Genomic DNA, 15509 nt, shown 5'->3' on the forward strand with positions numbered 1-15509 from the left:
GGTTTATTTATTTGTTCCACAGTGGCTGCTTAATATTTGAGAGAAACAGCAATGATGTCTGACCTTTGCAGGGGCTGTGTTAGTGATGAAATGGGTTTTGCAGGAGCCTGCAAGAACAGTAAAAGAACAGGTTGATCTTTTCCTCCATTTGCTGGAACATGCTCAAGAGACCTGAAAGCACAAGTAGACAAAATCCCCACTAGTAAGTTGTTAAAGAGAATTTCCTTGTGTTTTCAGATCTCAGGAGAATGTTACTGACAGGCTGAGATCAAGGGTTTTAAACTTGGTTTTCTTTGCATTTGGTTGTGGTCCATGTTTTATGACCAAACTACCAGAATAATATTCCACTTGGTGAATAGTTTGTTCTTTATGCCAATATAAAGAAAGTAATGTAAATGAGGTAGACACCAGTCCAGGTTTTAAGTTTTACAGAGTATGATTAGGCATGGATGAGTCTTGTATGGTAGTATTGTAGTGAGATTTGTCACTAAAGTTCTAAAAATATCTTTTATATGTAGATGCACATTTTGTTGCCTCTCCCATTTTTATGGCCTTTGCTTAATGCAGATTCCTGCCTGTTTTTACAAAAACATTCCCTGGGCCTGTGCCATGGCGGGAAGCTCAATGCTGGCAGATCAGTCCTCCATTCCTTCCTCTTCCTGCCTTTCCCTGGTGGCCTTCTCTCCCACTTTTGTGCTCTTCCTTGTTGTGTATTCTGTGTGCACAGTTGGTGTCTGATGAGATCCTAGGGTTTATTTCTGATAAGAGTCAAGTTTATTGCATTTGTTGTTATTTACTTATATATGCTAATGCAACAGGTTTAAAAAGCAGAAAAGAAAAAAAAGGAATGGAAAAACAGATGGATACCTGTGTATTCAGATGGTAACATTGCTCTCAGTAAAGCAATGGAAGTTAAATGTTTGTTGTATTTATAAAAGGATTTTGGTTGATACAGGCATTTGTGGATGTTATTAGTAAAAATGATGTTTAACTGACTTCTGTATGAATGTGACCATTTCTTACATTGTTCTTCTGTGGAAGCTCTGTGTATGTGTACATTCAAAGTTAATATTCTCATAATGGAAGATGCAATTTGTGGTCTATTCAGTAACTCATGTTTTTGCTAATTAATCATGAATTATCTGCTATTGGAACAGTATCTTTTTTTCTTTAATTAGGTATGGGTACATCTTTGTTAGAACTCTGCCTGCAGAACTCTTGCAGTGCTGCAGCATATGTCATTTTTTTTTTTTTATATTGGTAGGTTTTATGTCCTACCTTTGTTTGCTATTGGCATTGCATCTATGTTTTGCTCTGTCTCTATAAATGTAAAAATCTCCTTTCAGCATACAAGCATATATGGCAGTTACCTCAAAGTAACCTGCATAGGTTACTTTGCACTACATAGGTTTGTGCATTATCATGCCTTTGAGGAGGAACAGTGGCTGTTGTTTTGCTAAGGAATAACGCAGGCTAATGGTATGTGCTTCTTCCAGCCAATGTGATTGCAGATATGTACCAGCTTTTCCCTTTCCTCCTTTCTCCTTGCTGGAAATGCAGGATCATTAGGACTAGGTAGCCTTCCAGGGTTTTGTTTTTGTAAAGAGGATGGAGTCTTGGAGAACTGCTGAGCTGTCACTCATCTTCTGTTTTTTAGAAAAGATTATTCTTTTTCTGTGTTGTGTAATAAATCGTTTATGTCATAAATTTTCACTTTTTCCCCCTTTCACCCTGTGTTTAAGTCTGACAGCAGTCAGGCTTCACTGTATTTGAGATACTCATATTCATAAGTCCCCACCCGATTATTTCAGTGAATGGACTGCTGAAGCAGCAAAAAGGAAAGAAAGCAAGATTGAGTTGAGGGGAAAGGCATTTTCTGAAACTGTTTGTGTCAAAAATATCAGTGGAAAATAACTGTGTAAAGTGAAATTTTTTTATTTTCTGCTCTCTTATTTCTGGTAGTGTAAGAGAAGAGTCTTTGGTTTGAACTTTAAATAATGAGTGAGAGTTATGGGTTTTTGAAGTCTCCTGATGGTGAAATTAGAAAAAAACTGAAGCTAATGGATTTATTGATCTGCCGTGTTAGGGTCTCCTGTCTTGTGATGGGGCGAAGCTGCCAGGGAGACATTCCACAGCAGACAAGACCCTTTGGCAGGGACAGGGTTGCACTGCAGATGTGACCAGCTGAAACCAGCCCTGTATCCACCTCCTGTGCCTGCTTGGAGCTCCAGAACATCCTGACCCTCTTGCATCTGTAGCAGGGATCAGGATAATTACCCTGTGGCTGTTGAGGCGGGTGCTGCCTAATGCCACTTGGACTGAACTGCGTGAGAAAGAGGGTTAAGCTGGGATAATGTTCCAGCCTCATCCCGGCAACTGACAGCATCACCTCTGAGCCTTCTTGCTCCAGCTGGCCCCAGGAGAGCAGGAACGTACAAGTTTATGCCTCTGACCTTATGTGAGGACAATATACAGGTTGCTGCCATGTTGCCAGGACAAGTTTCACATTTATCCATTTATTTTCAACTTCAGTCTGATACATCTTCTGCTCTGTCTGTGCTGGAATGGTCTATTCAGCACTGGTGGGTTTCAGATGTATTTTGTGCAGCAAACTATTACTTATACAGAGAAAACATCTTGCATCGCTTTACCCAAAGTCATTAGAGAGCTCTGTCTTGGTTTTAGAATTTGGAGTGTATCTATGCATGTCCACGTACTGATATTAAATATTGCATTTGCTTGTGCATTTTATGCTGTTAATGGAAGAGATGTCAATGTTCTGTATTTCTACCAGAGCAGTTTAAACTGTTCCCTCCTTTCCCTGGTGTTTCCATGCCTTTTGGGGGATTTACTTGAATGTATCTACCTGTAATTATGGCCTAAATACTCCTCTCAATTTTTTATAAGCGTGAATTACTTCTTGTGTGTGTGAATAATATATCTTGCAGAATATATGTACTTTAATGGCATCTTTGGGAATCTATGTACAATTTAAACAACAAATTGTAAGAGGCAGTAGAAAATCTGTAACAATATTCTGCAGCAGAGATGTGTTTTGAAATGTGTCAGAAATAGAAGCTTTTCTGTAAAGAGTGACCATATATTTTTTGGTTTTTTTATCTAGCTGTCCCATTTCCTCCAAGTCACCGTCTCACAGCTAAGGAAGTGTTTGATAATGATGGAAAACCGCGTGTGGATATCTTAAAGGCGCACCTTATGAAAGAAGGGAGACTGGAAGAGAGTGTCGCTTTGAGAATAATAACAGAGGGAGCTTCGATTCTCCGCCAGGAAAAGAATTTGCTGGACATAGACGCACCTGTCACAGGTTAGTGTGAAGTTATGGTGAGAGAAGGAATGGCTGGTGGCTGGGACATGTTTGGTAATGCATTAGTGTATGTGGCTTCCTAAGGCACTGAAAGGCAGCTTGAAAATCAGTGCTTCTCTCCAATACTTGATTCACTCTTTTTCTGCTCCCGCTGGATAATGGAGGCCATCAAGCAGCTTGTAATTTAAAGGAAAGGATTATATCTGCTGAGACCTTTCTGTTTCTAAGGCAGAGAACATTTTTTAGTCTTCAGGAGGAAATCAGAACTACTTTCTGAAACCTGGAAAGTTACCTGGCCTTTTGCACCAGGTATTAATTCTGTAATTTTATAGATGTTATTTATCATAGTAGGACTGTTCAAACCTACAGACAGTACTGGGCTCTGGATGTTATGAAGTTCAACAAGGCCCAAGTATAAGAACCTGTACATGGCTTGGGGCAATCCCAAGCACAGATAAAGGCTAGGCAGAAAATGGACTCAGAGCAGAGGTGATGAGAAGGACTTGGGAATGTTGGTGGATGAGAAGCTCAACATGTCTTGGCAATGTGCACTTGCAGCCCAGAAAGCCAGCTGTGTCCAAGGCTGCATCAAAAGCAGCATGGGCAGCAGAGCAAAGGAAGGGATTCTGTTCCAGCCCTTCTGCACTGGTGAGGAGACCCCACCTGGACTTCTGCATCCAGCTCTGGGACTCTTGGTAGAAGGAGCCCATGAACCTATTGTAGTAAGTCTGGAGGAGGTCCACGAAGATGCTCAGGGTGATGGAGCACTTCTCCTCTGCAGAGAGGCTGAGAGATCTGGGGCTGTTCAGCCTGGAGAAGAAAAGGCCTCAGTGAGACCATATAGCACCTTCCAGTATCTGAAGGGGGCCTACAGGAAAGTGAAAGAGGGAATTCTTACAAAAGCATGTAGTGACAAGGCAAGGGGGAATGTTGTCAAACGGAGAGATGGTGGGTTTAGATGAGGTATTAGGAAGAAATTCTTTTCTATGAGGGTGGTGAGGCACAGGCCCAGAGAAGTTGTGGATGCTCCATGTCTGGAAGTATTCAAGGCCAGGCTGGATGAGGCTTTGAGCAACGTGATCCAGTGGGACTTGCCAAGACCATGATAGAGGGGTTGGAACTAAGATATTTAAGGTTTCTTCCAACCCAAACCATTCTGTGAGAGAATAATGGTGTCAGATATAGTGGAAATTTTAATTAGATCTAAAGGCAAATAAGAAGTGCAAAAAAAAATCAGCAGTTTATGTTGCTGAGGGAATTAATGAATTGTGCCAGTTGCAGAGCCCATCCTGCCCTTGACTATCAAACACTACCACCCACTCATTAATCCTCAGGAAATGCCTTATTTTTGAATTTCCTGCTCTAATTGTCTCCTGCCTCTGCTTGCATTTTGAATGTATGAATGCATTTGCTTGCTCTGATGTGAGTCCTCCCATATTTTATTGTTGCTACTAGACATGAATGCATTTTTGACAACTTATTGATCTGTGGAATAGAAAGTTAACCTGGGGGGAAAAAGATATTTAATTCCAGCCAGTTTCAACTATGAAGCCAAAGTATAAAACCTGGTTTAAGAAGTCACGTTCTTTCATCACTTTTGCTTCTCGAGAGCCCTGATAAAAGTACAAGAAATAGTCGTTTACTGCAGAAGGGTTACCAATTTTTATTAGCAATATTGGTAACAGTCACCAAAAACTACATAGAAATAATAAAACCTTCATTTTCAGGAAACCTCCTCTGAAGCTGAGTGTAGTGTCTGGACTAGAATGATGCACAAATTATTAGAGCTTGCAATTTTAAAAATGACATTCAACTAGAGGATTGTAGCTTGACCTGGAGAGGTAATGTGTATCATTTTTTATGTAATAATTAGCTTGTCATGCTGCTGTACAGTTCTGATGGAAAAGACGTCAGTCATGTTGCAGCTCATGGATGAATAAAGAAAACAGAATGAATAAAAGGACCCTTAGTTGACTGAGAACAAAGTTCTGCAGATTTTTTTTTTTTATGACATTTCAGGATAAATGGAAGAAGTTGTAGAGGTACAGTACCCTTGTCCATAACTGAGTGTCAGACACACATAAAATTCTGCCTTTTTATGGTTTAATTTATTTTTCACTGTCATTTTTACTTTTTATTTTTTAAATCCATTGAGAGATATAGACTGTAGGAGGACAGCTCTGGTGTACTGTGTCGCAGCTGATCTCCATAGGCCTGTGCTTAATGTTCTCTCTCTTTTTAATTTTTCTCTTAAAATTTTTTCTTAAATGCATTTGAAGGTGTTGGAATTGTTCTGAATTATATTTTGGGGATTAATCTCCTGAAGTTTACCCCATTGTATAACACTGGTATAATATAAGTCTTTGATTCTTTTTTCAGTTAAGCCTACACCTTGCTTTGTTCGTGCTTTTGAAATTATTCTCATGCGGTGATTGTGATACTGCAGCATTCTTCAGGGTGGCTGCTAGCTACTTTCTTTTAAGCCAGTATAGGAAAGCTGGGCTCCTGATGTTGTTAGCAGGGTAGCTGAGAAGTGCTAATCTTCTGTATGAACAAACATGAAAGCTGTACTTATGAAAGTGATCATCAAAAGAAGGAAGAACTTAAATTGTGAGGGGGAGGTTGAGAAAGCTTGTGAGGCATAGTTGTTGTGGGCCTGACAATTTTCTTTTTATGAGTAGTATGACAGCAGGTGACTGGATAAAGAGAATATCAATTGACTGATGATGTAGTGGAAGTGCCAGGTGTACAGGCAGTCAGGAAATAGCTGTGCAGCAGAGGAAAGCTTTTTTCAAACATTGGGAAGAACAAACAAAACTACTGATAGAATGGATAAGAAAATAAATTTTAGGATTCAATACAAGAGAAGCAATCTTCTTGAAGAATGACAATCATAAACCACTAATAACCCCCCCATATATGGGATTCTTTGTGGGAGAAGCATTCATCTTTTAGAAATATATTCCTGTTATTGGCTTATTAAGATAGTGATCGTCAAAAAGAAGAAAAATTGAAGAGTGTAACTATAGAAGTAATAGCGTTGTGGATTATTAGAGTGATATACTTGATAAGTGTTAAAGAATATGAAAAGTTCTTTGTTAAAGTCTTGTGCAGCCATCCAGTCATTTGAAATTTCACTTTTTTATTTTAAGGGATGATAAAATTGTCAACAGAAGTATCAGAGTTCTGTTTGCAAGTCATGTGCAATGAAGTGGGTACATACAAAGCTTGAATTTGAGTGAGAAGATGATAATTGGGTTTGAGTCATGCAAAGAGCCTTAATGTGAAATGCACAATCAATTATTTTGCATTTATGTATAAAACTTACTTTGTATCTGTGGTTAGCTATAACCATCAATGTGATTGCCATTTGAATTAATACATTTTATTTTCAAATTTGGCAGGGCTGTAAGCCTCTGGAAGTATTCCCAATGAACCCATTTGTGAGCGTAGCTCAAATTGTCATTGTTTGCTCCCCACATACACAGTTCACTGCAGGTCTGGCTTATAGACACGGTGAGCTGTTCCTGCAGTTACACTGGCTGCTCCTCACTGGCGGGAATATTCGTGAGCCTGAAATAAGATGCTCCAAGTGCTCTGCTGTCAGGACTCTTCTTGCATCTGGAAAGTGTTGAGGCAAGGTTCATCTGTACCTCTTCATCTGTAACCTCTTCATTTGGAGAAATGCAAACTTCATTTGAAGCTTGTGTGTTTAATTAGGTTGATCTACCACTACACTACAGGTGTTCAGTGGACAGATATCTTTATGGCAGCCTTAGGATTTCCAGTCCTGTATTATGTTCATAACAGTATAATTACACATAGAGAAATTGGCTCATTTTTAATGTTTAGGGCTTTTTTTTTTCTAGAAGGCTGAGGAAGTATATCTCTGAATCACTCTGATGGCAATATTTACTGAAGTCACGCTCCAAAGTACACTTGGGAATGCCAGATTTATGATTGACTAGGTAGCCTTAATACAGAGGTTCATTACTATACAGAGTGATCTTGGGCGGGTGATATACACTGCCCTTTCTTTGCATGATGACTGACTACATGGTTTTATTGGCTCTCACTTCCAAATCTAAAATATGCTGCTTGGCTACTGACCATTCTTAACTGCATGCCATGCATGTGTCCCTTTGTGCATGGGTGCATGGGTGACTTTATGCTTTAATATAGGCCTCCTTAAATGGCATACATAACTACAGGATAGACCTAGAACTGTAAAGTGATATATTTATCCAATGTCTATCATTGCATATATTTGCTTGTACTTTTTAGATTATTTTCCTTAAGGAATTTTGTTAGATTTACAGATGGTGAATAAAAATAGCATGATACCTCTTGCACATATGATTGCACAAGTGAATAAGCTTGTAAGATATATATTGGTGCTTTAAGATAAGTATCTTTTTCCCTGTTGGCATCTCTTTTAAAAGTAATTAATGTGTGTTCTTTTTTCTTGTCACACTTGGTATCTCATCTTTTGTGCTCAGTGTGCAGTCCTTGTAGCTAGTTCTGCCCATCAGTACTAACGAGTGTCCTCCAGTAAACTAAGAACACAAAAACCTATCTCATATACACCTTTATAAAACTGTGCTTTTTTGTATGTGTACTGAAATATAATGTATTAATAATACTGAGGCAGTTGTCTGTGTACAGTTCTCAACTCTGTTTGTGTGGCTGCCCCCCCCAGCAGTGTCTGTGACAGTGGTTTCTGGCTTGGTGGCTGTAGCCAGGCTATGCTCAGGCACAGGGCCCAGCATCTGTTACTCCTTCAGTTAGAAAAAATGGAAAATAGGTAAAAACAGCATATGCTTTCACTCTAAACGTGCATCATTGAGGAAGTCCTGACTCTGTGTTAGCCTGTGTGCAAAGCTTTCTGAACTGCCAGGTGCATGCAGATTGGTAGATGAAGAGAGGAGAGCATTGGGGAAGACAGACTAAAAGCTTATTCTTGTCATGTAGAAAGTGTCTCAGTCTCTGCAGAACCTCTTGGCTATGTTTTCTTCTACTAGTCCTGTTTTTGCAGCTTCTGTGCGGTGGGTGTGGTGGGTGCAAGGAAACCATTGCTGTTTGCAGAGCCTTCCTTGGTATTCCTTTTGCATCACGTAATGTAAGTTAGGGTGTTTGTGCCTGGTAGGTTTGGAAGTACTAACCTTGTGCATGCTAAGGGGAAATACACCCACTTGCACTATTATTGCAGATCTTGGGTGAAAAATTCCATTGGCTTGGTTGATGCCACAACATTATGGTGATCCAACTTAAATACTTGAATTGCTTGTAGTGTTTGTGTCTTTGTGAATACACAGAATTTTTGCAATTCAGACTCTATAAACTTATGAGAGGGAAAAGCTTGTAGGCATTTATGGACAAGTCTATGTGGGAACAACTGTGACAGCTTGGGTGACCTTTGGAAACTGTGCTTTACAGGTCCGTAAAAACTAGAGGGAAAGCCCTTTCCTGCCAGCATGAGCCTTTATGATCTGTGAGGCTTCTAAATATTCTCTTGGGTGCATTTTTCCATTAAATGGTAGGGAGTCCTGGGCCTGAATTTTTCTTTATTTTCTGTATATATTTTTCCTTTGCCCAATTTCTCTCATTTGGTAGCATGAAATATTAGTAGGTTGCTAATGCTGTGCAAGCTAAAACTTTGTAAACAACAAGAATTTCTAGCTAAAGTGATCAATGTTAAGATGAGTTAATAAAAGTATTTATGCCCACATTATATTATTATAATGTGAGAATAGCATTTAAAATGACATTGTAGCATGCATGTGAATTTTAGCAAGCATGTGAATGATCTGGCTCAATCTGAGAGTCAAACGAAACCAGTTCCTCCTGACTTTTAGCTTTGAAGCAGTTTAAGATAAAATTTCAGTGTGGAAAATAAGCAAGGTTGCTTATTAGAGATCTACAAGTTTTGTTAGATCTATCCATATTCACACAGCAGAGTTTGTTTGAAATTAACAGTTCAGTAAATGTAATTATAGTTAAAATTTCTTTATTTCACACTTAGGGTTAAACTGTATGTACTGTCATCACTGTTGAAGAAAGTATTGAATTCCCAGAATATGTATAACTAAAATTTTTACATATGTGCTGTGAAAAAAATCACACACATGATCAAATTATAAAGTGTTATAAGGCTGGTGTCTTCAGACACACAAGTCCTAAAGCTTAATTGCTGGTTTGAAGCCTTGATACCTGCAACTTCTGAGGATAAAAATTGCATTTTCCCCTTCTTTGCATTAAGACATTTAGTATAGTTGTCTTTAAAAAGCATCTTGAATCTTGTGTGTGGTACTAAGAGGGAGCATGTGATGGGGTTTGCCCTCAGAACAGGACACCAGTTACAGTACAACTCTTTTTTCTGTATCTTGGAGATGCATGAGAGTTGCAAATGTTCCTGGTATAACTACATCAGTTTGAGTTGCTATGTTACCAGTAGCACCTGAGGCCTGGACACATTTCTGCAATTTAGTCTCGCTCTCAGATTAAGTAGCCTGCAGTCCTTCATCATACGAAAGTTAACTTTGCCTGGAATGAGGTAATGTTTGACGTGAACTTTGACTTGTTTCTTTCTTAACATCAATTTACAATCTCATTTGCATAGATGAGATTTCAGCAGAACAGGTTGGAACTGGTAAGTGGAGGAAAGGGAAAGCATTAATAGCACCATCTACTCTTGTGTCCGTCTTGAAAACAAGTGATAGTCCAGTTGGTTTTACATGTTTTTACTATATAAGAACAGATAGAAGAAGAAGAAAGCAGAAGTAGCAAGAAGAAAGCAGATATGCTTTCTCAGATTAATTAGACTTTATGAAGAAATGTTGGCCATATCTAACACATTTTTAAAATGTGTTAGATATCCTCTTTTCTCAATGTAGCATAAACACAGTTTGCTGTTGCACAATTATTTCCTATTATGTTACCAGTGTTGAATGACATTCAACTACAGAAAACCCGCATTTAAACTTATGTTTAAAATAATTTACCATATAAACATACTGTTGAACAGCTAAAGTGAACTTTATTGGATCCTTTATTTGGGTTGCTGATTAAAACTGATACTACTCTAGCTACTACTCTAGCTATTTTGAATGCTTTATTGAGAACTCATAATGTATCAAATCACTTGTGGCTTAAAATCTGGGTCTTCTATAAGAAGGTGAAGATGTAAGGCTGTATATAATCAGATTTTTTATGTGTTCCTTCCCTAAGTGCTTCTGTTGGTTCCAGATATAGATTGAAATATGTGTGCCTGCATCCCTGGTAGAACAAAGCAATTGTGTCTTGTAGCTTAATTGAGCTGCTTCAGCCATTAGCATCTGACATTTTGGCAGAGCTGATGTTTTCTAGTAGCAGTTGCTTTAATCTATCATTATTGCCATGACAGTGGATACTACTGATGGTATTCCTTTCAACTACCTCAGTTGTTCTTATAAATGATCTATCTATGGTTCATGTTATTTGGTGCAAAAACTGTAGTCAAATTAGCCAAACTGAAATTGTGGAATCTGATATTCCCTTCAGATACAGAGCTTAATTTGATGCTGTGAAATGGAAGATCAAATATATTTTGGGCTTCAAATCAGCACAGAAATTGCATTGATTAAAAAATAACCACCAGCAAAAATACAAAAACAACTGCTTGCAAACACCTAAGCCTTAGGACTTTGTTCTTGCCATCTTTTATTTAGCGTGTGGGTGGATCATCATGTAAATACTGACAGCACAGTATAGCACATTAGCATTTCTTCTAGGACTATTCCAAGCAGACAGAATACATCATAGCAGTGCTGTTTATTATAGCTTCTCAAATATTTTTCTGAAACTTGTAAATCAGGGTTTTTACTTGCTTTGCAATTTTGTAGTCAGCGGCACGGCTTGAGTTAGAACTGGGTCTTTGACACTTGGATTCTTTTTTGAAAATAAGCATGATGTTTGTACTGTGTAATCCTTATTTAAAAGAGTGACCCTTTGTTCTTGCCTTTTGTGTTCTCTGAGCTTTGCCCAGTTACTCCTCCTTTTCATTCTCACCTCAGTTAATTTAACTCAGTCTTAGGTTGTAATCTATATTAGTAAGGGAGGTGGGAAAGCAGTGGGATCACTGCTGAAATCACAGCCACCCATGTTCCTCCTTCCATCCATTTTGGATGGATGGAGAAGCTACTGAAATGAGTAAGAAGTAGAAGGAGGCAGAGGGAAATTCCAGCCTATGTTTGCCTCCCCCCTTGGAAATTAAAAAAATCTACCAGTCACAGATGAACAAAACAGAGTTCTCCATTTTGTTTGAATGTGAAACAATTACAAAGTCATGATTTTTATGTGTATGAGGCTTAAAGGGGATTTATTTGGTTTTACTCAGACTGTACCTTCAACAGCTGTAGAGTGCCTGCAGTACAGAAATCAAGAAAAGGAGTCAGAGAAGTGTGAGGGGGCAGACTAATAGCAAGCCAGAGACAAACAGCATTTTGTGTCAGCTGATGGTTGCCATTGGAGGTATCACTGTGTTCATCTGATTTGGGAATCGCTGTGCAGAGGTGTGCCTCTGTTGTTCGGAGTCTGGTTGTGCATTTGGAGTTAACACCAGCTGTCTCTTGTCTTCATCTGTGCCCTACTTTTGTGTGTCTAACCTTTCACCAAAACCTGCTGAGAAGCACTGGCAAGTGCAAAGGAGATAACTAATAGGTTCCTTCTTAAAGAGATACTATAAACATACTTGTCATCACTTAGAGCATAAATCAGAGAACATTAGAAGTTGGAAATGATACTTACAGAAGGACGTTATTCTGGGGTGGGTGGTTCTTCTACTTCTTCCTGCCTTTACATGCTTTTGCATTAGCATTTTAATTATTCTAAGAAATACTACTAGAGCTGAGACAGATGCTTTCTCTATTTAGTTTTCTGCATTTATCTAGAGAAAACATTTCTAGAATAATTTCCTGGTGTATATGATATCCTCTGTGAAGATACTGCCTTTTTAAATGAAAAAGAAAGCTGCTATAGTTCAAAACCCTTTAATTAGTTTTTAAAAAATATTATTTTAAAATGTTCTTTACAACCTAAAAAAATCCATGATACCCAAATAAATATTCCAGTTAGGAAGATCAGTTTTGCTGAAAAGGAACATCTTTTCAATCCACAGTTGATTTCAGAAAGTCTTGGGAAGTGTCACAGGGGATTCTGGCAATAATGTACATGATTTGTACTGGTAGTGTGTCAAGCCATAACACTTTGTTTTGACATGGGTGTCATTATGTGCATCTTGTAGGGCATCAAAACATTAAATTGTGAATTTCAAATTTTTCCTTGGTGTTCTCTCTACACTGACTGTGTTTGCACCTGCTTCTCTCTTCTCAGCTTTAGGCATCTAAATCTAGTTGAAATTAATGTATTGATACCACTTGGGGTGCTAATTTCTTCCTGATAAAATGTTCTTGGTAAGTGAAGAGGATCTTACTACTCATCCACTAAAGATTCAGCATGAATTGAGTTTTCAAGATGCATCTATGTCCTATGACATGTTGTCTTTCCCTGTCTTTATTTCATACTGTTCTTTGCAGTTGTGTTGAACCTCGTGGATTGCTTGGCTTACGTCAGTGTTGTTCCTTCCTGTGAGATTTTCATAGATACAGCTATGTCATCTTTAAAGCAGTTTCAGGGCCTTTGTGTGAGTCAAAACCAGTTACGGTGCTCAACACAAGGGAAGGTGCTGTGGAGAATCCTTCTTGCTCATTAAGTGTATCAGCATTACTGCTTTCAGATGATATTTCTGAGAGCTGCCATGTTGAATTTTTGACAGTTGTTCTTAGACCTCTTCTCACTCCAAGTTTATTTCTGCAAAAAATTTTACCTTTACAAGTGGAAAACACCGAAAAAGTATTGCTTCAATCAGAATAGGTTAAATATAGATGTCAAAATGAACGGCTTGTGGGAGTTCATTACAGGAGTTTATTCATTAAAAAAAAAAAAAATCTTCTGAGTAATCAAGGAGATAAAATTCAATGAACTGTCAGATTTATTCTTTATTAACCTGTATTAAGAAAGAACACTTAAAATGTGTAATTTTAAAAAACCTGAAGAAAACAACACATAGCACATTTCAGTTCATTTTTCATGCATGTTCTCCTTTGTATTTGGTGCCCCCTGTACATACAGATCAAGAGCTTAATGTGGCAATGGGGGTTGGAGACATTGCTGGTGGCCATAGAAATGAATCCTGTGGCTTCAGCTGTTGACAAAGTGGCAGAACACTTTTCATTTGCTTTCTGCTTGGCTTGATTCCTGTCACAGGCAATAGTTGGAGTTGTCTAGAGCACTAAATGATGAAAGCTAATGTAGCTTCTTTGTTCCACTTCATTTCCTTTGGTTCTCATCAGACTTTAATAGGGGGAAAAAAAAAAACAGTCTCAATGCAGGGTACACAGCTTGAAAGTATAGAGAGGAAGGCCTAAGAACTGTTTGTGAGATCAGCCTGCATACATAAATCTAGGTTATATTTTCTCCCCAAACAATTGGAAAAACTTACATTGAAAGGGTAAAACTTGAAGAGAAAATAATGTTTAGATTCTGGACAAATAAGAAAATATTTGTCTCTAAAAGGTAGTTAATTAGCAATGCCGATGGCAGGAAATAGCCAAAAATTGTACTTGAAAGGAGAAGTGCATGGTAAGAGTGTTGCGTAAGACTTGGTTGCTCTCTAAGTACAATAAAGCAAGCATTGTTATAGATTTGGCTGTGGTTTGTGTGCTACATTTGTTACTGTAATGATTGATAGCAGCAGATTAAGGATAGCTTTGTAGTCTACTGTTTCTTGTAGAATTACTTGGATTTAGGGGTGGTTTTTTGTTTGTTTTGTTTTCATTAAGATATCAGCTAAGGGAAATAGACTTTCTCATTAAAGCGGAAAAACTGAAATTTCCAAATACATGTAGAGGTTAGTTACGGTCAAAACCACCTCTTAACAGGGGACCAGTATCAAATCTAATAAAATCCTGTGTAAATCAGTAGTCCCTCTTTGAAAATCCACTGCATTGCCCCTAGATTTTAATTGTAAAAATAGAGGCATCATTAAGGAGATTTGGGGAGGAGACATCAGGCATGGTGCAGAATACTTGTATGGCTCCCAAAGTCCTTGTTGTGGGAACAATGTATCCCCAGTAAAATTATGATTTTAGCATTGAAAAATGACTTTCAAATCATTGACACCAATCTAGGACTTCACCAGTGCTTGTGCTTTTTCTAGTCTAGAAGCTTGAGGCTTCAGAATATCAAGGCTCTATCAAATGCAGGATCTCCTCTAGAAGGCATGATCTTAAAATGAAACTGGTGGAAGATGCCATCTGGTGGCACGTGTTTGGTGTATCTAGCTGCTTCCTGATGCACCTGCCATCAAGGCCGTATATTCTTCAATATGCAAGAGGGGAAGAGTAAACACAGTTATAAGGCCAGAACACAGAGGTCTCCAGCTGTTGCTAGGGGAACAGGCTGGAAGATGACCACAACTGTGGGAGAGCAGATAAGTATAAGCAATTAATGCAAGTTAGCCTTTTACTTTGGAGTCTCACTTTCTAAATAAGCATTTAGGAGAAAATTCAGGTTATCTTACTTGGGGAGGCAGTGAAGAATAAACTGGATTTCTGTTGGATTGAGGCAGCAGTGAAATAAATGATGAGGATCTGGACCCTTTGCTTGTTGCAGATTTTTATGGTAGAAGGAAATGTGTTTCAATTGCATAAACAAATTTTGGGGGTATGTGTGTGTATTCTAAAACCTCAAGGTCTGTATATTCTTTTATTTTTAAGAATATCTGGAATATGAATATCACCTTTCCTAGTTCTTCAGTGAAGCTTTCTTTTTTTCTTTGAGAGCTTTTCAGGTCTAACATTAATTGAACGGGTAAAGGTTAAAACTTTATAGCAGGAGCAGTTATTAACTGCTGTTGAAGCAAAGTTACTCAGTTTAGCTAGTTTAAACAAAATCAAAGCATTAGTCTGCCAAAAGACATCTATCTTCTCATAACATTTGCAGGTTCTTTGGCACTTCATTCATCACACTCTTTCCCTAGGCACCAGTGACCTACTCTCCAGACTGCAGCTTTTTTCAGCATAAGTTTCATTCAGTAATGAAGATAATGCTATTTTTGTTTTGTTCTTCCTGCATTATGCCCTTTTCT

At 38.3% G+C, this 15509-nt stretch overlaps 1 protein-coding gene across 2 annotated transcripts in view; it reads left to right on the top strand.

Annotated features, from left to right (window-relative positions):
• PPP3CA (protein phosphatase 3 catalytic subunit alpha) overlaps positions 1-15509 on the top strand; it is a 170172-nt gene that overhangs the window by 66635 nt on the left and 88028 nt on the right. For both annotated transcript variants that reach the window (XM_021531440.3, XM_021531441.3), the window contains exon 2: positions 3125-3325. In XM_021531440.3, the coding sequence (XP_021387115.1) occupies positions 3125-3325 (201 nt within the window). The remainder of the gene's footprint in view (positions 1-3124; positions 3326-15509) is intronic.

Source organism: Lonchura striata, chromosome 4, assembly GCF_046129695.1.
Source record: "Lonchura striata isolate bLonStr1 chromosome 4, bLonStr1.mat, whole genome shotgun sequence".
Classification (NCBI taxonomy): domain Eukaryota; kingdom Metazoa; phylum Chordata; class Aves; order Passeriformes; family Estrildidae; genus Lonchura; species Lonchura striata.